This window comes from Chaetodon auriga, chromosome 13, assembly GCF_051107435.1.
Source record: "Chaetodon auriga isolate fChaAug3 chromosome 13, fChaAug3.hap1, whole genome shotgun sequence".
NCBI lineage: Eukaryota > Metazoa > Chordata > Actinopteri > Chaetodontiformes > Chaetodontidae > Chaetodon > Chaetodon auriga.
Genome location: NC_135086.1, coordinates 18,757,621 through 18,781,951, shown reverse-complemented (window position 1 = coordinate 18,781,951; position 24,331 = coordinate 18,757,621). Strand labels below are relative to the sequence as shown.

At 41.3% G+C, this 24,331-nt stretch overlaps 2 protein-coding genes across 5 annotated transcripts in view; one reads left to right on the top strand and one right to left on the bottom strand.

Annotated features, from left to right (window-relative positions):
• The window catches only part of itgbl1 (integrin, beta-like 1), a 43,150-nt gene extending 22,647 nt beyond the window's left edge, over window positions 1–20,503 (bottom strand). The window contains exons 1-6 of the mRNA XM_076746879.1: window positions 20,236–20,503; window positions 16,029–16,231; window positions 7,638–7,784; window positions 6,132–6,254; window positions 4,083–4,223; window positions 592–732 (exon numbers count right to left, since the gene is read on the bottom strand). Of these exons, the coding sequence (XP_076602994.1) occupies window positions 592–732; window positions 4,083–4,223; window positions 6,132–6,254; window positions 7,638–7,784; window positions 16,029–16,231; window positions 20,236–20,327 (847 nt within the window). The 5' untranslated portion in view covers window positions 20,328–20,503. The remainder of the gene's footprint in view (window positions 1–591; window positions 733–4,082; window positions 4,224–6,131; window positions 6,255–7,637; window positions 7,785–16,028; window positions 16,232–20,235) is intronic.
• A 3,050-nt stretch (window positions 20,504–23,553) lies between these two features.
• The window catches only part of nalcn (sodium leak channel, non-selective), a 64,718-nt gene continuing 63,940 nt past the window's right edge, over window positions 23,554–24,331 (top strand). The window contains exon 1 of one of the 4 annotated variants that reach the window (XM_076746580.1): window positions 23,554–23,669. The gene's annotated coding sequence lies outside the window, so the exon portion shown is untranslated. The remainder of the gene's footprint in view (window positions 23,670–24,331) is intronic. The other 3 variants (XM_076746578.1, XM_076746579.1, XM_076746581.1) reach the window with 3 other exon arrangements.

Sequence of the window (24,331 nt, the reverse complement as noted above, 5' to 3'; positions counted from 1 at the left end):
GCTGTTTTTGTTGTGCTAAGATCTGCAGTTACTCAGTGCTGAAGACGAATAAATAGTGTTGACATAAACAAAATTATATACCAGCAGTATATGAGCCAGTTCTCTTTGGAAGCAGTGTTTTAACATTTTGGTTGATACACTCATTTGCTCTCTTGAAGAGAGTTAGATAGACTCTCACCTCCATACAGTAGCTGAATGCATAGCTGGAGTTAGTTTAAAGACTGGAAACAGGAGGACACAGCAAGCGTGGCTCTGTCAAAAGGTAACAAAATCAGTCTACCAGTACCTCTAAGGCTCATCAGTGTGAGCTTTTGAAAGAGTCACGCTAGCTGTTTCCCCCTGTTCCCAGTCTTTATGCTAAGCTAAGCTAAAGTAAGGCTGCTGGCTTTGGCTGCATTTTTAGCACACAGACATGAGAGTGGTATTGACCTTCTCATTCAATTCTAGACTAGAAAGCAAACAGACATATTTCCAAACATCTTAAACCACTTTTAAAGAGGACTGTACATTTCTGTAAATACATTGCATACAGGTATGTGACCGCATCCCCCACCCCCCCCAAAAAAAAAAACAAAAAAACAGCCTTCTGACCTGAGCAGAAGTCATCCGTGTATCGGTCATAGGTGGCATGGCAGTTCCTCTCATCGCACTCACAGGTGTCTCCATGTATATCTCCCCAGTCACCAGAGGGATCTACATCGTAACAGTTACACTCTCCACACACACAGGTCCCTAATAGCCAGAGCAAACACACAAACACACTCACTGTGAATTCATTAAATGGCATTGATTCTCCATTCTAAGTTTTTTTTTTTTTTTTCAGCAGTACAATCCAACAATGTGAACAGGAAAAGAAATAAACAAAAAGAAACAATGCAAAATGCAACTGACATTGTATTAAACAGGGCTGAGGGGCAAGCTTCTCATATAGATGTAGGTGAGGGGGGTATTTTTCTGTTTTAGCAGAGGCTACAGCCGACAGGAGAAATACAAATTCTCCTTCTGTCTCATTTTTCTTCTTTTATCTATGTATCTGTCTGTCTGTGTCGCTCACTCTCATTTGTTTTACATCTTAGCCAGGACATCAGCTGAACAGCAGCCAGCGGAAATCCCATTTTCTCTTATCAGCAGTGACAGAGCACAGGGAACCCCAGGGGAGCCAGGCCAGCTGGCAAGCCTGTGGGCTGTGGCTGGCGCATGTCTGGCCCCTGGCCCTTGGTTCGGTCTCCCTCACCACCTCATAACCCTGGAGCCCTGGATTTATAGAGCCATGCGCTTTCATGTCTGCCACAAATGTCACAGCCTGCCTTCACCAGAGCAGATTACGTGTAACTGTTGAGAAATGTTCTATAAACATGATAAAATCTATCAAATCAGGGATCTATGGGAGGATGCATTTATGTTCTGCATATTCAGAGACAGTGTGACAGCAGATTCTTGTTTTCCAGCTAAAACTCAACCTCCCTCTCCACAGAAAATGGGAATGTTTCCTCTCTATGTGCCTCATGCAACCATGTTATCTCCGAGTCAAATTGTTTTGATCAAGAAATCATATATAGATCCACGTATTTAGCCTCCGGCATAATGTGGCTGTTACCATTTTGACAGCATGCCAGTTAGTGTATTATTAGCTCTACTGAGGAGGCTAGGTGAACCTAACAGATGGAGGGGGGTGACAGTTTGCTGGAAGGGAGTAATAGAGTAATCTACTGGGTACTGTCAGTCAAATCATTCACTCATTCATTTCAGAGCGTGAGCAGAGCAGGAGATAAAGGTTACCGTTGAGCAAAGGAGGGGAGAGAGGGAAGATATTTTACAGCCTCATACGAAACACTTCACATTTCTACATCTATACAGGATGATGAAATTAAATCAGCCCTCTTTCATGCAATCACCGTCCTCGATCCATCTCCTATAATCACCGGGACTTATCTTCACAATGCTTTAAAGGAGGATTAATTCAGAGCACAGTGCTTGTATGTCATATGGGGAAGGGATTCGAGAGTTGTTGCCACTGTTGACAATTGTTATATTCATTACCAAATTGTCTGATTGTGAGAGATGTGTTGTACTTGAATGCTGCAGAATGAAATCAGTTGGTGCATTTTACCAAACTGGGGCAAAGGGGAAGATACAGGATTTATGGAATCCCGAGCAACAGCCCTAATGCTGACAATATGCTTAATATTTGTTGGCAATTCATGTAGGAAAGTGACGTTTTGGACAATTTACAAGACAAGTATGCATCAATTACATGAAGTAAAATTTAACATGCTGTTAACATTCGAGCCACACAGGCAGCCTAATTTTAATATATATGCATATATCGCCTTAAATAGGAATAACTACAACCCCAATCCCAAACATTGTCCCAATTCCAAAGTGTTTCTGAGCTCATGTATTAATCTCCTTCATACAATCATGTGTTCACAAAGTGGTGAACCTCTCTCCATCCTTGCTTGTGAATGACTGAGCTTCATGCCCCTCATGATACTATCACCTGTTACCAATCAACCTGTTTACCTGTGGAATGTTCCAAACAGGTGTTTTTGGAGCATTCCACATCTTTCAGAGTCTTTAGTTGCTCCTGATCCAACCTGTTTGATCGTCAAACTCAGAATTAGCATATATTTATCAAATTCAATGAAGCTGATGAGGTCAAATACTAAAAATATTGTCTTTGTACTGTTTTTAGTTGAGTATACGTCAAAAGGGTACGTAAGTTGTCACATTCTGTGTTATTTTTTACACAGCATCCCAACCTTTCAAAATCAGGCTTGTAAATGTAAAGCAGAAGCTTTCCCAAACATTAAACATGTTTTTCCATTTCATCAGCTTTAAATAATCTTAGCCAGGCTCAGGTTCTGTCCAGGAGTTCATTGAAACAGATAATCTTTCGCTCCACAGAGTGAGAGTAAGAAAACTAAATCAAAGCTATAAAAAGCTGCATCTTTTTCCACAGTCCAACGATCTATCAAAAAGGAATCAATAAAGGAATCGATAAAGAATCATAACAGGTTGAAAGAATCGGAAAATGTTGTCATGCTAATGGGACAACCTAAGAAATTGTGTTATGATTGATTTTAATCTATGATACATATTTACAGACTGACAGACTCTTTTTGAATAGCAGTCATATTTCTTTCATCATTTTTTTCTGATGACTCTTGGGACTCTCGGACCTTTGCCTGCCCTTTTCGATACTAAAGACAAGTACAACGGGCTACTACACCATGTACACTGTCTGTGGATGTTCATGCTGTGTCAGCTGTGCACTTAACCATAAATCACAGGGCTCTGTCCGGGTAGCCTACCATTTAGACCTACCACTTATCCAGCCCTCAACCAGTCCACTGTAATTAATTTTAGAGCGCTTTCCTGAAATCCCTCAGGATCACTTGAGCTAGGTTAGTGAAGCTATTTCCCCGACTGCCCGTCCGCCAAGCTCGGGTGACTTTACATGAGCCAGTCTATTCCCTGCGTTTTTCTCTGTATTTTTTTTTTCCCTTTGTCTCCATCTCTTTCTATATTCCCAGTTTCAAAGGTGGATGCCAAAGGTGACTCTTCATGTGAGGTCGTCAGATAGCAGAAGACACACTGAACTGGTCATGCATGCTGGAAACTGTTACAGATGAAAAATGGATTTGAATCTGGGTTGAGCATCAGTTTCATTCGTTTCTTTCTCGGCGTTTCACTGCTTCCGGGACATTGTCTCTTCCTCGTCTTAATGACTGTAGATAACAGACAGGAAATGAACCCAACCTCATTTAGAATGTTTGTTTCCTGTTCCTAAGCAACACAATTCGATTGATATTGTCGCTATAATGAGGTGAACTGACGAGTTTTGAGGTGACGAACATAAAATCACAGAGCTTCCTGGACATACTTGTCATTCAGCATGTTATCCCTTTGTAAATCAAAGAGAATAAATATCCACGTGTGTAATTTTACTTTTCATTTATGACAATATCACATTCACAATTTGATGTCCCTTAATCAATAGTCATAAAGTAACAGTAAAAAGGGATCCCAGACTACGAGGACTGGATGATGCATACTGGCACTGGAGCGGGTAAACAGACCTCTGTTGCTGCAGATCTTGCCGTCTGGCGACGTGCACCTCCGCTTGCTCTCCCATGGGCTGATGTCACACTGGAATTCACATTTGTCTCCATGCCAACCGGCGGCACAGTAACAGTTTCCACAGTAACACTGGCCATGGCCTGGAAGCAGATCAGAGATGCAAAAAGTGATGAGTTCACCTTCGTCAGTGTTACAGACTGACAGTCAGTTTAACACATGTCAACACTGACTCCTCCTCACTCGCTAATATCTCCAGCTTTTAGGATTTCAAGACCGTTATGAAACTGCTACGAATGCTGACGATGTTATGTTTATGCCAACCACAACCAGAAAAAAAAACATATTGTTTTGAATCAAAATTTCATGACAAGTAAAGAATAACATGTTCAACAATTTAACATTTGTTTTTACTACTTGAAAGTTACAATTAAGTTACTTGTATTTCTTACAAATTCCAGAATCCATCATTTGTTTTTCTAAAGGAACTTTGAATAGTTAATTAACATTGACAAGCAGCCCCTGGAACAAGCTGTGGGGAACAGGGATGAGCATAACGCCATAAAGTGCAGATGGCAGTTTGAACTACATTTAACTTCCAATTAACCTTCATAGTCACAGGAGGCTGATGTGTTTTCTTATGTCTTATTTCAAATTGTGTAAAGGGCATTACACTCATTTTAAGCCTTGCCATTGATGACAACATGTGGGACAGTGTTTGCATGAACTTGAACCAGCTGAACCAACAAACTGACTGCTGTCTTCTCAGTAAGATGGGAACACAAAAACACAGTTGTTCTGATGGTATTTTCACATCAGCACATCTGCTGACTCTTCTAACCATGTGAATAAAGAAGTATTCTGTCTGCTTCATCATAAAAACATCTTTATCCTGTTTCCCATGTTATGACTCTGATACTTGTCCAGGAAGTCTGCACGCTGCCAACTTTATTTTGATTTGGAAACAGGGGTGCAACTTATAGGAAATTGGTAAATTTTTATTTTAAACCACTATGTTTCAGAAAGCAATGGTTACCTCTGTATACTAATACATGAGAGGCACAAAGGGGACTACTCAGAATCCTGTCTTGTAAAGTTTCATAACTTGGAGCAAAGTCCGACTAATATATTGGTGTTTAACTTTGCTTGAAAGTGATTTGTTTTCTGCTTTTCCCAGAGCATGCCCCCTGTGGTCCCCCTGCTGTCTCTGTGCTAAGATAAGTCACATATAATGCAGTCAGTGAGTTTGCAGTCATTTTGGAAAAAATGACAGATTTTAACAAAGCAAATTATATCAGACAAAGCTACCTAGCTAATTAATGTTGGCTCAGTGAGTTGATGGCAAACTCATTTTTATGTTTCTGCTGACTTGATTAGGAACAAAACCTTTGCAAAAGGGTTTTAATAGGCATTAGACAGCTACATACACAGTAACATCATGCTAACTCAGCGCGCAGCAGTGCAACGATGCTAAAAAACAATGCTCACCACTCACTCATTTCCACAAGGATCATCAACATCAGCCGTGTCCGAATTCATTCTCTGTCCACTATGGAGTGAAGTATATTTCAATGTCTGAATTCTGAGCGTAAAAATTTCACAATGAAAAAGTTATTCTTGTGCAGATCTACATGTGCAGTGATGAGTAAAATGCTGATTATTAGTTAGTCAAATGCAATGGAAATAAATGAGCAGCTCTGCTCTTGTATTGTAGGGTAGAGCTAGTTACCCCTTAGGACAGAATTAGAAAGGAGATAAGAGTGATATTCCTTAACCTAACCTCGTTGGTACAACAGCTAACAAAAAGGCATATTGTTATTTTAGAAAATAAAGATGTTGTGGCAGTGGCCCTTTAATATAGCAGTCACCATCCCAGAAGAGCGCCTTTCCAGTTGGTATGACAGCTGCTAACACAGGGTAGAAGAAACAAGTCAGCCAAGACAGAGTGGCAAGGGTGGACAGTCCTTGAATAACCATATGTTAAACTTAGGTGTCTGTTCTGTTTTGGGGGAAGAATGAGGGGAGGGTGAGACAGGGTCTGCGGGGCATACCTCCACACACCTCTCCGGTGTCCTCGTCCAGACACTCGCTGTCGTCACACTCACAGTAACGTCCCGTCACCAGACCTCTGTTGTCGTTATTGTCACACATGCAGCTACCACAGTGGCAGGTGCCTATTAAAGACAGCAGCTTTAGACACAGTTCAAGCTTTATTTGCTGGAAAAGGGCAAGTTTATTTGTGTGTATTTGGTTACAGTATGTGCTCCGTTGTGGATGGGAGGATTGCGTGTTTTGTTGCACTTTGAGACCAAGAACTCAGCTGGTTTGCAGATGTGTATCGGAGACACGTCTGTGCACCATGTGGCAATGGATCTCGACTGGTGTCTCACTACTGAAGATAGTGGAGATGTGTTTGTGTGTTTGTGTGTGTGTGTGTGTGTGTGTGTGTGTGTGTGTGTGTGTGTGTGTGTGTTGGGGCTTTTGATGCGCTACAGGCACAGAAGGCTACACAGCTACATGATGGGAATAGATTTGCATTTCTACATGCTCAAACAGGCCACATACTGTATAGTGCATGCTTTCACACAGATACACGCACACACACTCAGCCCCATGCAGACACACAAATCCAGGTTTAGCCTTCATTTAGCTGGGGGCATTGCGGGCCAGTCATGAAATTGCGCCTGGGTGGGTGAGGGGTTGTGTGTGTGGTAAAAACCCTCAGCCCAGACATCACCTCACAGTGTGTGTCGTCAGTGTGCCAATACTCAATCATGTGTCCACATATACACACAAACCTGGACTGTGCATCAAATAAGCTCTGGCTTATGAGATTTACAAGACGAAATTGAATTATCAATACTTACTTATAGTATTGTTAACTCAAGATGTCAGTCTTCCCAATGATGCTGATTCATGCATGATTTTATTGATGCACCTGTGTTAGTGAAAGAGAGATTGTTTATACTTATAGATACATGTGACAGCAAAGGGATCACAAGTATCGGCCTTAGCTGAACTTTAAACGGGTTTATAAGGTGGAACTAATGGTGTCATTATGGTTCATAATCAGTAATAAGCTACTAGAAAGAAAAAAAATGATAAATGTATAAACTGCAGACTCCATGTCTTATTAAAAAATGTGTAAGTAATGATCAAACAGATCATGGGTTTTGCCTTTGTACGAGAAATCAGATGAGCAGTTTTCAGTAAGTGTCAATTTCACAAACTACCTACAACCTACGCTTTTTTTTAATTAAGCTTATTGGCTTTATTAGCTTATTACTAATCTATAAAGCATTAATAAGCTGATAGTTTTAGCCTTTAGTTCCCACTTCTAAACAGTTCATGAAGAATGTTTTAATGGAAAGTGGTACTAAAAGCTAAAAATACAAAAAAACGCAGCTTAATGTCATTGTTTTGTGTATATTTTATGTGTATGTGAATATGCAATGCTGGTTGTTGCAGGTTTTTGTTAATGCTCAAGTGTACCCTCTTCTAATTGTGCGCATCCAGGACTCATTGTGTGTGCATGTGTACGTGTGTGATCGCAGTACCTCTGTTGGAGCACACCACCCCCTGTGGGTTTTTGCACAGCTCTTTGCTCTTCTTGTTGGGTAGGTTACACTCCTCCTGAAACTGGCAGGCATCTCCGGACCAGCCTTCATCACACTCACACATCCCACAGTCACAGTAGCCACGGTCTGAAGGGAAACACAACACACCACATGCTGTTTCTCGATGCTGAAAAGCATGCCCATCGTCAGCGCTTCAAATCGCTCTACAAACACAAGGACACACATGAGCGTTATCTTAAATGGATATGATGGCATCACGCCACCTGGAGAGTACATGAATTATGGTTATGGGATTCATTTGACACCCTTGACTCCTAATTATTCTAACAGACCCATTGTGCTCCCCAGTGACTGTTCTAGTGGATGTGAAATCACATAAATGTACATCTCCTAAGGAGTACCATTTGTCTATTATATGTTTTTAGTCTTATTTGAAATACGACTCTTTTTGTTACAAAATTAAAGGATAATACACTTCCTCATCAATCACTCAGTGAGAGCATCACCTTGTTCAGTGTTCAGAGGACCCACACAGGCAGTTTGGCGTCACTATTCCTCATCATTCTGATGGCCATAGTGAGCAATATGAAAAACAGGAGGGATCATATGATGCAAATGAAGGCTGTTGACAAGTTATTATAAATGTTGCTCCCATTGGATTTAGCAGCAAGGGGCCTTGTATGTCACACTCAATCATTCTCCTGACTCGTTCATCATGTAAATGCGGTGTCCTTTTCAAGGGCTATCCATCAGTCATTAACAATAGGCAAGTCCCCTGTCTCTCCTCATTATCGATACGTCTCAGCAGACACTTGAAAACAGGTTCAAGGAAAAGAAGTGTATGGAAAGTGTATTTCAATGGAAGCTGCGCCGCAGATACAATACAATTTTGAGGAGAATAAACTGATTTTAAAGAAATCTCAAACCTCTATGCGCTTGTTGTCATATGAACTGTAAATTCGAGGGGCTCTGAGCAGACTGTGCTTTTCTGCTGGCTGTCTAGACAATGCAATTAAAATTGTAAATCCTTCTGTGGCAGTAAGAAATGCAACTCTGTACAAATATAAAGTTATTTATATAAATAGAGCATAGTTCAAAAATCCACTGCAATGTAGTCACATATAGGTTACAATCTTGCAAAGCACTGGGTATTCTGTTATCTGCTGCACTGCACAACCTGTGCTTTCTCATCCAGGCTTACTGTACCTTTCTGGGTGTTGAGACAGTCATACGCATCAACAGCAGAGGTGTTTTTACAGTAATTACTGATACTTGAATCACTGGCACATTAAAAAAAAATGCTGTTGAACACTGCCATTGTACATTTATTGCTATTTTAATGCTCTGTGGATATAATTTTGATTTTTCAATACATGCTAAACACAGACTCATGGAGATAACATGAGTAAGGTTATACAAGTGGACATTTCTTTTTGGATTTATCCTTTAGTTTTGCAAATGGAAAGTACTGCACAATAACTGAAAAACAGAATTACATGTAAGTCGCTCCAACTTAATTCAGCAGACTATTACAAAGTCAATGCCACCCACTAGCTTGCATTAATCTCTTCTTGGCAATCACGCTGACATATAAAACGGCCCCTCTTTGTCTGCTAGGCGAAAGTTTATGTGTGTGGGAAGGTGCCTGTCTGTCGACAGTTTATCTTTTCTGGTGCTTCCTGAGCAGTAATTCTCTGTGACTTGGGGGTGTCCGGATCCATCCTACACTCCACCAACGGACCAAGCCAATCAGGGTCCAGCCAGTGCCCAGATACATCCAATGGGGTTGGAAAGAGAGGGCGCATCTGTGCCGGCATCAGTGGCAGTAATAATAGGCGATGTGGCATTACCATGATTAACTGCTCATGAGGAGAGGATGCAGGACGGTAATTTCAGGTTTAGAATATACCTTGTTCCTTCTTAATGTTAACAAAGTATAATGTTGAGAGGGGGATAAACAAATAGATTTGTAGGGAACATAGTAACTCGTCAGTTTTGAGTGATTTCTGGTTAAATATATTTCCCAGCTAATTTCCTCTCTGTGTGCAGAAAACACTCGCAGCACTTAGATTTCAGACAATCTTCAGGCAATCAGGGCTATTCTGAAATTTCAGTGCAGATTCCAATTACAAGCAACACTTCAATGCAAGAAACACATTACATATTGCGAATCTGAAAACTCAGAGACTGCCTCTGTGCTCATTCATTGTTCGTAATTGATTTTTTTGTCTCGCAATGACATTTCCCCACTTACTTTGTTTAGATCATGTTTTCCATAACATGATACTCATTTCAGTGAGTAATTATTCTCCCTTGCGTTCTTCCCTCTGTGGCTTGCCGAGAGTGAAACAGCAGCACATCAGCTCGTGTTCAGTGGAAAAGGTTTAGGAGACACCTGTCTCAGATAATAACTCATACTCTGTGTGTCCTCCTCTGATTTTCATCCCTCCGATTTTTACAATTCTCCACCTGGGCATTCAATTGTCAATTTTGATGACTTCAGCATACCTTTGCAGTACTTCTAAAGATTTCTTAAACACTCTCCAGAAACAGAAACACTTGTTCCTACAGCACGAAGTCTTTGGGAGCTTTAATGGGTCCCAATCAAAATTGCCTTCTACTAGTAGACTTGGATAGACTTGAGTGGCTTTTTTGTCCTTGCAGCCCACGCTGGAATCATTAGGTGACTCACCACACAGGCACACTGCCCAGCAAAGCTCAGAATATCTAAGTGAGAGCACATCAAAATATGTACTAGAAAAAAAAAAAATTACAGAGATGAACAATTTAATGGGCTGTAATGGCTGAAGGACCACATTTCATGCTAGGTACCTATTTTCTGTTTTCTCTTTGGGAAATCAACGGAAATTATGTATTAAACCTATTAGTCACTTTAGACAGACTGCCATTACTGAGCTGTTCTCCCATGTTTATATCAACTGCCTATAATGTCCATATTGGAGGCAATGCCATAAGCTTATGTAATACTGACAGAAAGCACATCTGCATCTGGAGGAGTTTAATTTCGAACAGCACTGGACAGAGTAACTTCTTATGTGCTGCAGACATAAAACCCCCTTGGGTGGGATCATCTTTGGCTCTGGCAGGGGAGGGGGCATGGAGGCTGGGGACTGAGCCAGGAAAAGAACAGAGGCTCTGAAAACCCTTTGCCTCGGAAAGAGAGGGTGAGAGGAAGAGGTAGAGAGGCTAAAATCTGAACCCCAAAACAACCATCCATCAGCAGGGGAAAGGGTTTTCGCTCCGATTCCTCCACCATTTCAACTGCTCCTTTGAGACGAGAAGGAGGCCCACATGATAAAGCCTGCCAGGATCATAAAGTTACAGATTGTTCTGGATTGCAGACATACTTGGCTTTCTGCCTCAGTCCACATCAGTGACTGGGGGAGTGTGGAAGCTGCTACCAGAGATGCAGAGGAAACCACTGACCTGTGTTTGATCAGACATTTTGTGTGCTATATCAGTAAGTGATCTAAGTGTAAAGAGTCTTTGATAAAACATTTTTGAAATAAATTAATCATCATGTTTCAATAAAGATTGAACTCAAAGAGGATTGCTCACTAAAGGGTTCTGTCGTGGTGTAATGGCATAATTCTATCCAATATTGTCACAGTAATTACTAACAAGTGCTGTAATTACAAGTTTTTGTTGTTGTTTTTTTTTGTTGGCACAGTGCTAGCCTGCAGAGCCCTGGGCCACCCTCTGTGTTTCTGACAATGGAAAAAGACCATAAATCGCAGAGAAGCACAGCCGGTCTGAACACACACACCAGAGAAAAACACTTTGCTCAGTTCAGCACAGACAGGGAGAGAGAGAGAGAGAGAGAGAGAGAGAGAGAGAGAGAGAGAGAGAAAGGGAGGGACAGAGGGAAGGCTGTGAAAAAGAGGATGGAAACATTGCCACGTTGGCCCTCATCTTCAGCAACAGGGGAGTTATTACAGAAATGACAGATGTAAAAGAACTCAAGAGCTTCATTTGAATATTCCCTGAAACACTTTAAAACAGGGTTAAATGCTCAGAGGTTATGTTTCTCGTGCACTGCAGCTAACTTTTAAAAAAAAAGCAGTCAAAAACAAACAGAGGAGTGAAATGATGGGAAGGTTTTGCACAGTTGGTGAACAGATGTTATAGTCCAGGTCAAAGTCCCATTGCCCTGCGACAGTATAGAGTTTACCAGAGGGAGGAAAAACATGTGTGACAGCATCAGTGCTTTGTGTGAACCCTAGAAAATGAACAGCAACTCCTCTAAAACTCAAGCTCCAGTGTTACCTCCTAGTTTATGGCCTAGCGCAAGTGATTTTGATTATTTTGGGATGGAACTGATGCATTTTCAGCATCGTCATGGAACATTCCGCCGTACAAATAATGAGCATATGTGCGCTGATGTGGGAGGAGCAGCTGGTGAAGGTTCGATACCCTTGAGTTTCCTTAACGTAGAAATACAGGAGCTTTCTTAATAATTTCTTAATTGTGAAATCCTAAACTGAGGAGCCTGTCTGTATCTATCCTTACAGGCAAAACACTGTAATATGTAAAAAGAAGTGAGAGCAGACATATTCATGCTCCTCTGATTATTCCTGCAGAGAATAAGGGACATTTTTAGTATATGAACTACTGCCACACGCTTCTATAATGCCTCCATCCTAGCATGCATTTAGTAAGAACACCCTGGGCTGTTTACTATATTCATTTGTATACATAGATGCATAGCATATAAAGGGAGAGTTTCCAGTTCAGTTGACTTGCGTGTCTATTGACTGCACCCAAAGCGATCCTGCATAACAAAAGGAAAGAGCATACAAACTCCCCACAAAAAGGAGCAGGATCTCCTTTCAAAATCAAGGACATTCTTGCTCTGTGGTGGCAGTGTAATTACTATCACAATCACAATGCAGCCACACACAGCTTTAAAAAATCACATCAAATGGAATAAAGGGAGCTTATTTCACATAGGCTTTCTTCAGCAAAAGACAATAGACAAAAAATGTGGTCAACCTATGTTTTTAAAACATTGCTTTCAGACCTAAATTTACAAATGTGTCATCCCCTGCTTCTTCACCCAGCTTGACTTGTTGCTCTAATTGAGAGGATCTGAATCAGGCCATGTTTGCCTGGTGAATGCCATCCAAGCTAAGAGACCATTTCAATGCCAGGCGAGCTAATGTTTTTGGAAAGGAAAAACACACAGTTTATCCCTAAGGAGAAAAAATCTATTGGATCTTATCAGTGGGCAGTTGTGAGAGGCAGAGATAAGGGAGCCGCAGGGAGAGAAATTGGCTGCCGATCTCAGACAGCAGACCATGCAAGCTGCATGGGCCGTTGAGCAGCTGAGGAGAGGGGGTGTGTGTGTTCTTCTCAATATACTTTCAATATAACTCCTGGGCCCTATATACTGTACACATCAGCATATTATTGTGAGAGAATGTGGTTGGTTGTGTGTGCATGAGTGTTACACTATGAGAATGAGCCTGATCCTCTGTATATGTGTGTGTGTGTGTGTGTGTGTGTGTGTGCCTGGGTGTGAAAACCCATCCCTCTTTTGATACATCTAGGTTCCATTTGCAGTCTGTGTGCCAGTGAGTGAAACCCCATTATCAGTCTGAAGCAGGGCCTTCTCGCTCCAGACTGCTGAACCATAATGAGCTCCTCACAGCAGCCAACTTGTCTACCCAAATAAATCACTCTACCTCTCACGTGCACGCGCGCACACACACACACACACACACATGCAGGCATAGCTCCATTAGACCTGTTCTGGATGCACACATATCTCCATTAAACCCTGACACTCACAGCCTAGTGACTACAGAGGACATCGAACAAAAAAGAAAGAGGGTTCTTTTCCTTAGATCATAGAGAGACCAGCCTCTCTCTCAACTTCCAGGGTATCTTTTCTGATAAATGTCTACTAAGTCTTGGCAACAGGTTGCAACCAGCCCTCTTTTACTTTAAAACTAATGCAGTCTAATAAAAAAAAAAAAGCTCTGCATCTGTGACGGTTCTTCAGTTTTTGTTTAAACTATGTGAATTAAAGTTCTGGTTATTTTAGAGGCTGTAGTTTCTATTGTATTACACTGAGAGGGTTTTCCTCTGGTTTATTAGCCCCATTTGTATCAATGAGGGTCAACTACATATGAGAAAAACTTCAGTTTGATGTGATAATATTCAATAGCACCACAAACTACACCCTCCAAAAGTGCCTAATAATTACATTAACACCTCTAAAAAAAAGCCACATAAACAAATTTTTGGCCACTTAGGATGGGTAGCACAACAAGCTGTAAACACAACACTGACATACTACGGTTTAACCTTAACCTTTCTAAATTCGTAGCAAACAGTGCTGACTTACACACCGAGCAGAAACGCGGTAGTATTATCATTCATACGGAGTCCAACATTCACTCTCCTTTAGGTTTATTTTGCTTTCCACCAGCTCCTGAGGGAAATATCTGGCTGTTTAGCTGCAAAATGCTCCACTCTGTTCACCGGCTAGTTGCTAATTTTGTCCACCTGATGTTTGGTGCGGGGCAACGGCGGCTTCTTGGGCTCCAGTCCAGAATGTTTTCTCAAAAGCCCTGAATCTTTAAGGTTTTTGAATTAACTTCGAATAATTTCCCCTCGGGCTCTCTGACTGGACATACAAATCAATCCTAACGTTGTCATGAGAGGTTGCTGTCTTGTGTGTGCCATGTTTCATTCAGTCGTGCCACAGTGAGCCAGCTACCTAAACAGGTATGGACATAAGGTTTTCATGAGGAGTCAACCTCAGCTGCCAGCCACAGAAAGCTTTTCAGGATCATCAGCATCAGCCAGTAAACCGCGGACTGATGTTCCAGGTGTGAATCCATAGCTGGAACACTTCAGCTAGTAGCATTGAGATGGTGAGGCAACAGACCAATATGGAATGATGGCTAACTAGAAATATATAGGCCAAAATTTAATAATTTGATTTTATGAATTGAAATATAGATACTGATGATGATGTACAGAGTTTTAGGCATTCTATTATCTCAAATGGCTCGAAAAATAGTGCACACAACAACTGTAAATGGGGAAACAAATCTCCCAGGACCCCCCTAGTTTTGGGCTACACCTCGAATGTTTACAGCATTCAGCTGGTAGTGTAAGGAGGGTTTTTGGAGCCTTTTTTACTGAAAACAGCTGGATCTGAAAACGAAGCTGATGAGAGCAGTGAATGACTTAAAAGATGTTTAATAAACCTCTGTAGAGCTGAGGAGAACTGCAAGGTCAGATGATCAATCTTCTCACCATGAGCTATCCCTTTCACATTACATGTAGTCGTTTGATTTATTGTTAATATAAAACTATTGATTACAGCAGCTTCAAGAAAAGAGCATCAAAAACTGCTGCCTAAAAATATGACAATAGAGGTAAGGCAACCTAAACTAGTTTCACCTGAAAACAGAATATTTTAACCTTCATGGAGGTAAGATTTATTGCAGGCTGCTAACTAATAATTAGCAACTAAGTGTAAAATCCATATCACTTTTCCCTGTTGATGATATATTAGCTTATCTGATGACGTCCAGCCTATTCACTAAGCTTTGTAAAGTTTACTAAAACAACTTACCAAGCTCCTTACCCTTTCCATAGAAACAGCCTTTTGTAGCCTATAAAAGCCTATTATATGTGAATCTGTGAATTCTGCCTTCATCTTGGAAAATTAAAGTGCAAAGTGAATATGTCATGAGGCAACTTGCTCCTGTGTGTGGATGCACTCTCAACTGATCTTTCTGAGAACTTGTAAAAATTTCAGGCAACAGACTAAGTTCAAAGCTGTGCCTCCCAACAACAGTTAATGCCTCAGTAACGTACATGAACCAACCAGCTGTCTATTACCAATGAAACCCTTTGAAGTGCTGCCAAGGTGATGTGGGCTCTCAAAGACACAATACTGCACCCCTCTGATTTGGCAAGAATCAGACAGAAACACAGGCAAAACCAAAATACTCTAAATCAATCAAAGACTTTCTATATTTGACTTTCTATACTCTATATCATATCAAACAAATGGGATATTAAAAGCCAAAACAAATCCTGTAGGTTTTTGGTCTACACTCTTAAGCTCTCTATTCTTCCAAACACCTGGCTGAAAGAAACTATACATCAGCTGGAGAGTATGATGTAAGTCCACGGTGAGGAGCTCTGCTGCATCACTTACTGACCCATCTCTAACAGCCATACCCAAGTAATACAATATGTGCTGCCATGTGCCTGTGCTGAAACTTAGACAGGCAACCTTTTATTAGACAGCATGCCACCATATTTGACTCCCTGCTATAACACCATTGACACACCATGTGTCAATGCATAAATCAATGTACGCACCATTGCAAGTTTTCTCGTTATATGTGGCACAGACCCAGTCGTGGCACTCGCAGCGTGGACCGAAGAACTTCCCGGGATCGGTGGCCTCGCAGAGGCAGATGCCGCAGTCACACTTGCCCCTCCCGCTGCAGATCTTGCCATCAGGTGTCCTGCAGCGGCGCAGGGACGACTCTGTGGACAGTTGACACACACCACCCACCTGGCTGGGAAAAAGAGAGAAGGTCAGTCTTTCTGCAGCTTTGGAAACTTTTTAGATGAAGGGTCAAGCGTGCTGCCGCCCGTGTCTGTTTGAAATATGAGATACCACATCTGAGAGAAAGGACCTTTGCTCAGACATGGTGCAGACATGTCTACCTTCATCCATCAGAAAGGACCTAATCAAAATGTTTGTATATGTCATATTTATACACATGATTTCGAGAAACCTGTTCATTTTGTATCCTGTGAACATTTATAGTTTTGCTCCAACATCATGAGGGAAAACAGGAAAGGAAGAATGTAACTTCTCTGAGCACGGCCAGTTTTTTTCAAGAAAAAACAAACGTCTTGAAAACACACACACACACACACACACACACACACACGTTAGGTTTTCATCACTTTTGGGGACATTACATAGACTTACATTCATTTCCTGGAGACTTACTCCTAAAATTTAATGGTTTACATTATGGGGACCTGCATTTTGCCCCCACAAGTAAGGCAAGTCCCCACAATGTGACTGTGTAAACAGATTTCCACACACATACACGCACACACAAAACAGAACATGAAGGATTAAAGCAATAAATCAGACAAATCAGATAGCACAGAAACAGCTTCACCTTTCATTGAGCTCACCCCGGCAGCTGCTGCTGAGCTTCGTTTCGACTCCGTGGGATCTCTCTGTGAGATTTGTTTCATTTGGATGCTGTCTGACATTCTTATTCTATTCCTGCCCTCCCAAACCCTCCAGTTTGGAAACAGTAGACACATTTCAAACAATCAACAGATCAAGTGTTCCTTACACTTCCAATAAATGAGAAGCAGAATGTGTGTGTTCCGTGTGCCATTTGGAGGTTGTACAAGTTCATTTCACGCAGGCCTCACCCACTGACGACCTTTTCGGGTTTGACTACACTCCTTTGCTGATTGTGTGCTGAATTTTGAATGTATCTGCTAAGAGCCCTGGTCCTTCCCTGTGACAACATTACTCCATGACACGGAGATGACTTCTTACGGTCGTGCTTGATCCGGGCTGTGTCCAAAACAACTGCTTTGTTCACTCACTCACTAATCCCTTTATAACAGACAGCGGTTTACTCAACAGTGAGCAGTACACTGAGATTTCAGACACTTACTGATCATCATCATTTTGCATCATCACTGCCATACGATGTAAAATGTGGAGCATTGCATTTTGGAAATCTCAGCAGAAAGTGGAATAAAAGCCATGGACACAGTGTTTTTCTTTTCATTCCATTGTGGAGTTAGATGTGTAGTGCATGTAGCAGACAGATTTTCACACTCAAATAAAATGGCAGGCAGTAAATATAGTTCACTCTGTAGTAAACAGAGTGATTTTGGACTCAGCCCTCGTCTCTGCCCATTTCTGTTTTATGTGAGCCCATCCTCCAGCCCCAGCTGATCTTCATCAGGATTGTTACATCTGCTGTGAGCTTGTACTGCTGCTGTCAGAGTTATTTGTTCTGCAGGGTACTTCTTTAATTCAGCCTAAGCAGCCTGGGACTTTGTCATGATGGGGTAATGCAGATGATGGCAACGAAGACAATGATGATGGGGATTTTCCATGTCAGGCCTCACTATCTTACTGGCCCAACCCGAATGCAGGGAGTGTGGTGGTCTCCACACCTCCACATTAGAAGCAAAGAAAGTGGGGCTGCTATCACTGACAGCGTCAGAAAACACACTTTCAGAGGTAAATTCAACTGAGTGTGTTCATCTGTCATCTTCTTTTGCTATTTGGCAAAATAAATTGGAAGATTAATGTGGCCACCAGACAAGTAATGGCTGCACCACCATATTGTAAACCAGATCTGGGCATGTCAACCTTTTTTGTTTGTTTGTTTATTTTATTGGAAACTAATGCTCCAGCAAGACATTTATGTTTCATCATCTGGTCTCAAAATGCGTCCTAGAGGACGTGAAGCAACACTGGCATGCTATGCACCTCTCAGTCCAACAGGACTTTGTCAACTGGGTGAGGGGTGAATATACCATATTCACCTTGATTTAGGTGGAGGAATGAACATTTTTATCACCATCAGTGCATGAGCATGGAATAAAATCAATGCTTTTACCAGTGGACTTATTCATGCACTGTAAATGTACTTTGTTCCAGTAAACCCAATGCCTCCAAATAATACTGTCATTTCTGTGCAACTGTCTATAAAAACAAATGTACAGGAGGAAGGAGACTTAAATCACCAAAATAAAGGCGAGGAAGATCTAGCCTTTTAGCGTAGCTAAGCATATTGATACAGCAACAATCCTAGTCCGCCCAACATTGCAGGTGCAATGTGTGTGTATGCTCAGTGAGCAACCTGTTTGGGCTGTGACACACCAAGCTGAGAGTAAGGAACAAAAAAGTTGACAAAGCCCAAACAATGCCATCTCAAACTTCTCTTAAAAACTGCTGATGCCACCTAATAAGCTGTTAAAAATAAAATTAACACAAAGATAAAAGCTGACCACCGACATACCTGCTTGTTCTGAGACTGCATGAGAGGAAAAAAAAACTGGTCAGCTATTTGTGTTCCCAATCCAAAGCAAACATCACAGGAAGACATAGCAAACAATTTTTCACACTGAATCTGACTAAATAGCCTGTTGTGTGATTGAAATGTAAAGTGAGAAAACGATTAAAGTTTGAGTGGCTTCAAGAACAAAAAAAGTCTATACAGGCTTCTATGTGTTGCTGCATACCCTGGCGCTGTTCCTGGGGACTAACCTATAGGGCCCATAAGGAGTAAAAGCCTGTGTGAAGAAGAATAAAGGTTATGTATTGTAATAGTAGTTTTATGAGTCCAGGTGGAGCCCTCCAACCTTAGTCCTGACTCTAAGAAGCTGCTGACATTCTGGATGTTGGTGAGATGCAGCATTGCATGTACATGAAAATGTCATAGCAGTCCCTTGGCGGCCAAGCTTAAAGAGAGAAGAAGGCCTTGTCTGCGTTCTCAAGTGTTTCACACCCACTCTTGTCGATAATGTCAAGTTGTTATGTTGACATACCTTGTAAACAAGCTGAACGATGAACACATCATCTGGATATGAACAGTTAACACAGAGGAAAACACTGTAATCACCCGGATTCACAGAGGCTGCTGCCTTCTGTGCTAAAGCGTGCATGGGTTTGGCACTGCTGTCCAATAAATACGATGTACTGCACACTATGACATACGGAATATAATCACTACACAGGCACGATGCACCTGCTTAAACACCCCCTCTGCAGCTGAGTCATATGGCAACATTTACAGTACTGCTGACTGAGGCTCTACTGTTAAAGGCCAAGGTAAACAGTAATTAGTCTTTCACACTCATATTTTAGCCAATTCCTTCTTTCATTCTTCCCATTTTCACACTTGATTCCAATTAAATGTAATATTTTTGAAAAAACAAGTTACAATCAAGTTAACTATTCCTGATTTGATTTAAAAAAAAGGGGGGCAAAAGGGCAGTTACAGTTTTAGTTTTTTTGCATAAATGTTCTGATTTATAGATAAATTATTTTCGTCTTTATTTTCATTTGGTTTGTTGCTACAAAGTATTGCTCAGTGAAAGCTCTTGAAATGCAGAACCCCTCACTGCAGCTCAAGTTTCCATTGCACCAAACCCACGACCACGAAAGCTGTCATAACATTGTTATGGTAATTCATGTCAGGGGAGGTGTCCAAGTGAAAATAAATCAATGTCTTTAAGCTTTACAAAGGTGTGATGCAACAGTAATAATGGAAACAGAGAAGCAGACCCCAACCCCCCCTCCTTGCCTTAGCATGCAGAATTATTGGCAAGTAAAGCAGCATAAAGAAACTGCACAAAATAACTGCAAGTGCAAACTACATGTATAGGCACTCCTGAAAACTTTTCCACGTTGTACTCCCCAAATGTTGTCTTTGTCAGCAAAACTCTGCACCTCCCTCTTCCTTCTTGCTCTCTTGACTACCCCAAAATAACCACGAAAAAACAAAGCTGTGTGGAAACTCACCTCACCGATTGTAACAAAGTGTCCTCCACGGCACAGAGCAGAATCAGAAACAACGACACTAACATGGACTGTACCAAAACCTCAGTGTGCATGTTTAAATCCCACAGAAACCTGAAGTAAAGTAGCTTGAAGGAATTTCTCAGCCTTTCTCCCCTTAAACAGACAGGACGGAACAGAGAGAGTGAGGGGAAAGAAAAGGAGAGAAGGAGGGAAAGAGCAGCAGGCTGGCCTGAACTGGCTCGATCCCTTCAGAGGCCAACAGTCTTCTACATACAAGTGCCTTTGATTAGTCTTGACTCTGAGAAGCAGTCCTGGGCAGGAGCTGGAGTGGGGAAAACTGCCAAAATTTAAAGTTAAGTCACCAGTTCGAGATGTAATTAGAAGCAGACTGGCCTTTTTTTTATGTTTTCTTGTACTTCTTTCCCTTCCTTTCCCTGATGATCTCTCTATAGCGCTGCAGCTTTGTTCTTATCTTTGCTTTTGATGTTGTTCATTATAAATGAGGACCAAAATGAATCCCTGCTGCAAACAGGCCTCACCTCTGAAGACGTTTCTGACACAACAGGAAACGCACAGGTGTGAATAATAAACCAATGATGGCTGGATTCCATTTAGCTGCTTCAGTTTCAGGGTCACTGTCACACTGTCATGGCTTACTGGGACACTTGAATGGAAGGTACTGTTAGTAATGCTATTAACGCCTGTGTTTTTCGGTTCCAGTACAAGTGTGTTCAAAACAGTACTGCGGTAATAATGACACACATTTTGATTCTGGTCTTGTAGAACTAATATAATTTTATGCAAAGCGGAATGCAAAAACCAGTCTTGGCAAAGCTGTCCAATCTGCACCAATGCTGCAACTGAGCTAGCTTTTAAAATAGCAGTGGGCTCAGAGGAGTAACATGCAACATACCTTTTTTACTCTTGCCCATAAGCAACAAATGAAGCATTGTGTATAATGAAGCAGAGCACTGAAGTTACACTTTTCACATTTTGACATTGTAGCATGCACAGGCGTAATTAATAACTAACAGTGGCTGCATCCCTTTAGTTTGCAGGTTCCAAGGACCCAGCGTTGTGAATAATGGCTCCCTGGTCTTCATTAGTGGTAGTGGTTCTACCTGCTATGACATGACATAACGTCTAGTGAGAAAAGGACCTTAACCTTAACTGACTGACATCACCTGCTTCATTCATACTTCTTATTACTGTGCTGATACATGCATGCCCTGCACCACCCCAATTGTTCCTCACTGTGTGCTAAGATCTAGTGTTCATGTTGGTTAAGGGGGTATTACTTCCTTTGGCAGAACCCTGCTTGGACTATTGAGAGCTTAATCAAACAGCAGAGGTTTTTCTGCAACAGCTAACAGTATAATCATCAGCTGTAAATGGTCAGTGTGGAGCCAAGTGTTTCAGACTGAATTATAATATGTGTCAGCGCTGTAATTAATGAACAGACTAAATTCTTGAATTGAGCTGTATTTCATTTAATTCAGTAAAGCATTTGAAATGATTATACCAGCGGAGCAGTATTGGGAAGGCTGATTTTGTTGACCTGTTCAAATAAAAATGGGTAAACACAGCAGAAGTTGAGCTTGTTTTTCCAAACTAATGTTTTTCAGTATCACTGAAGATTTCGCAGTTACTATATTATCTATGGGGCATTTTCCACCCACTATTCCAACACCTGTGATGTGCATTATTAGCTATGGTACAACGAATTCACTTTTTTAAAACAAACAAAAGAATTTACCAGTGAAATTACTTTTACACTTTATTCTTTATTCAATAAAAGAATCAGCTCGTACTGTAGGACTGAGACCACAGTCACTGCCTGATTGAGTTGATATTATTTTGTATCTTTTTATCTATTATTGATTTTGTTTTGTCTTTTTTTTATTGTGTATTTTTGCTCTAGATGTTCTTTTTTACTCTTCTTTTTTACCCTGCTGCTATAACGGATGAATTTCCCTGGCGTGGGATAAATAAAATCTTATCTTACCTTATCTTATTTTATATTATATTATCATAACATGATTTTTAAAATAACCAGTGATGTTGATATGCTTCCCCCACTGTGCACCAATTACTGTTCTACAGTGTTTATTAATGTTATTTGACAAGGGCAAATAACATGCTTAAACAAGCACTTTTCTTCAAATTGCTTGTCACTATGTTTTTTCCATATTGCCTTCATAAAATGTAGAAGTTTGTCATATAATCAATGATTCTGCCCATGCAATTCAAACATTTTCCATTCCATATCATTTTAACATATGCTTTAGATTTTGCCATTTTTGGACAGCCAAAACTGATCTTTCAGTCATCATGTTGTCATGTCATGTTTCTGGGCCTTCCCCATAAAACAAGGTTAATCTTATTAAGATAATATACGATAAGACATGATTGATGGATCCCATGCCAGGGAAATGACATTGTTACAGACAGGGAGACAGCAATAATAGCAAATATAAAGAAGGAAACATAGAAAAAGAACAAATGGACAATAAAAAGGGGATGAAAAATAGAATCAACTAAATATTAGTATAAAGTTGCCTTGGACATCCTGAAGGATGGCTCAGCTTCTCAATGGATAATTGCACATGGTAGGATATGGATAATAAAACAGTGTTGGGTACTATTGCAGAGTAGAATTATTATAATACAATAGAAATATTATATAAGCACTGTAAAAAGATGTAGTGGATATATGCAAATGTTAAAAAGTTATAATCCAGTAGCCTTCCTTCTTACATATTTTATTACTTACTGTATAGACCAATGATGACTGTGTATGTTCTGTGCTCTGGCAGCGTTTAAACTGTCTGATACAAGCTCAGGCCAAAGGAAGGACGATCCTATGAAGAGCTACGTTAACTACACAACAGACTGAAGCAAATCTCTGAGCCTCTCACCCCACAGGGACTTTACAATACTCTGAGTTGACCTGACAGCACCGTCCCACCGAGCTCAATAATTTATAGGGACTTTGCTAAAAGGTATGCATGAAAGGTCGGTGCTTTGTTTTACCTGGCACACCTAAACAATTAGAAAAACAGAAGATTGGCAGTTAAAAAAGGGAGAAATGAAGCCAGAGAATAAAAGCTTTTTTTCCCCTTAATAATTCTGCTACAAGGTTTTGTCACAATGGCGATGATAGTCCGCCACAGTTTATCAGTACTGTGCTAAACCATGTGAGAACAATCGAGCCAAATAAGAATATCTGGGAGACTGTTGGGACGCTGCAACTTGAGGACCTTCGACTGTTACCATGGAGACGGCCGCGCGCCTCCGCTGCACGAGCTGGTGCTGTTGATGTGATTGCAACCCGCGCGCTCCCGCTCTCTCCCACACGATCCACACACACACCCGGAAAACAGCTGATGTGTTGGACGCGACGAGACACGGCAGCTCAGGGAAATCCTTCTCTCGTAAGTCATTCAGTATGTTTTCTTAATCTGCTCCTGCGCTCGTGGCGTGTTGTAACCGGACATCCCGCCGTCGTGCTTTAAGGATGCACCTGACCCTCGGTGCTGAGGCTGCTGCTGCAAGCTAGCTTGCTGCTTCTCCAGGAAGTGGAGAAACGCTCATCCTCCGGAGTAGGCCCTGGCTAAATATCATCGCGTATTTGCTACACTATCACGTGGCCAGTTTGGCACATATTATATCACCGTGGTACAGGAGTTCCGCGTGCCTACATTTCTGTTTACGTGCCTTGTTTAGCTTGTCTTTGCCCGATGTAGCACCTTAGCTCGCATTCGTTTCCATAGTAACCTTGGCTCAGCGGATGTCATTCAGTCAGTGTTCAATCTCAGTATGGACGTGCATTTCTTGATTGATATCCAGTTGTGTGACAGCTATTGTACACGACGTGCGATCGGTCATTTGCCGCAGCAGCTTGCCGTCTGCTGTGAGCAGTTTCCCAAAATGACTGTAAGATTCCTCAGTCGCCCATTGAAGCCTGTGAGGCCACAGTGTGTCAGCCATAGTGGGCCCTTAACACGGAGCTACACTGCTCTATGTGCAGGTTTTAACAATATTACCACACCTGCTTTGGATTATTCTAAAGATTATGCCCAATTTGTGTCAGCAA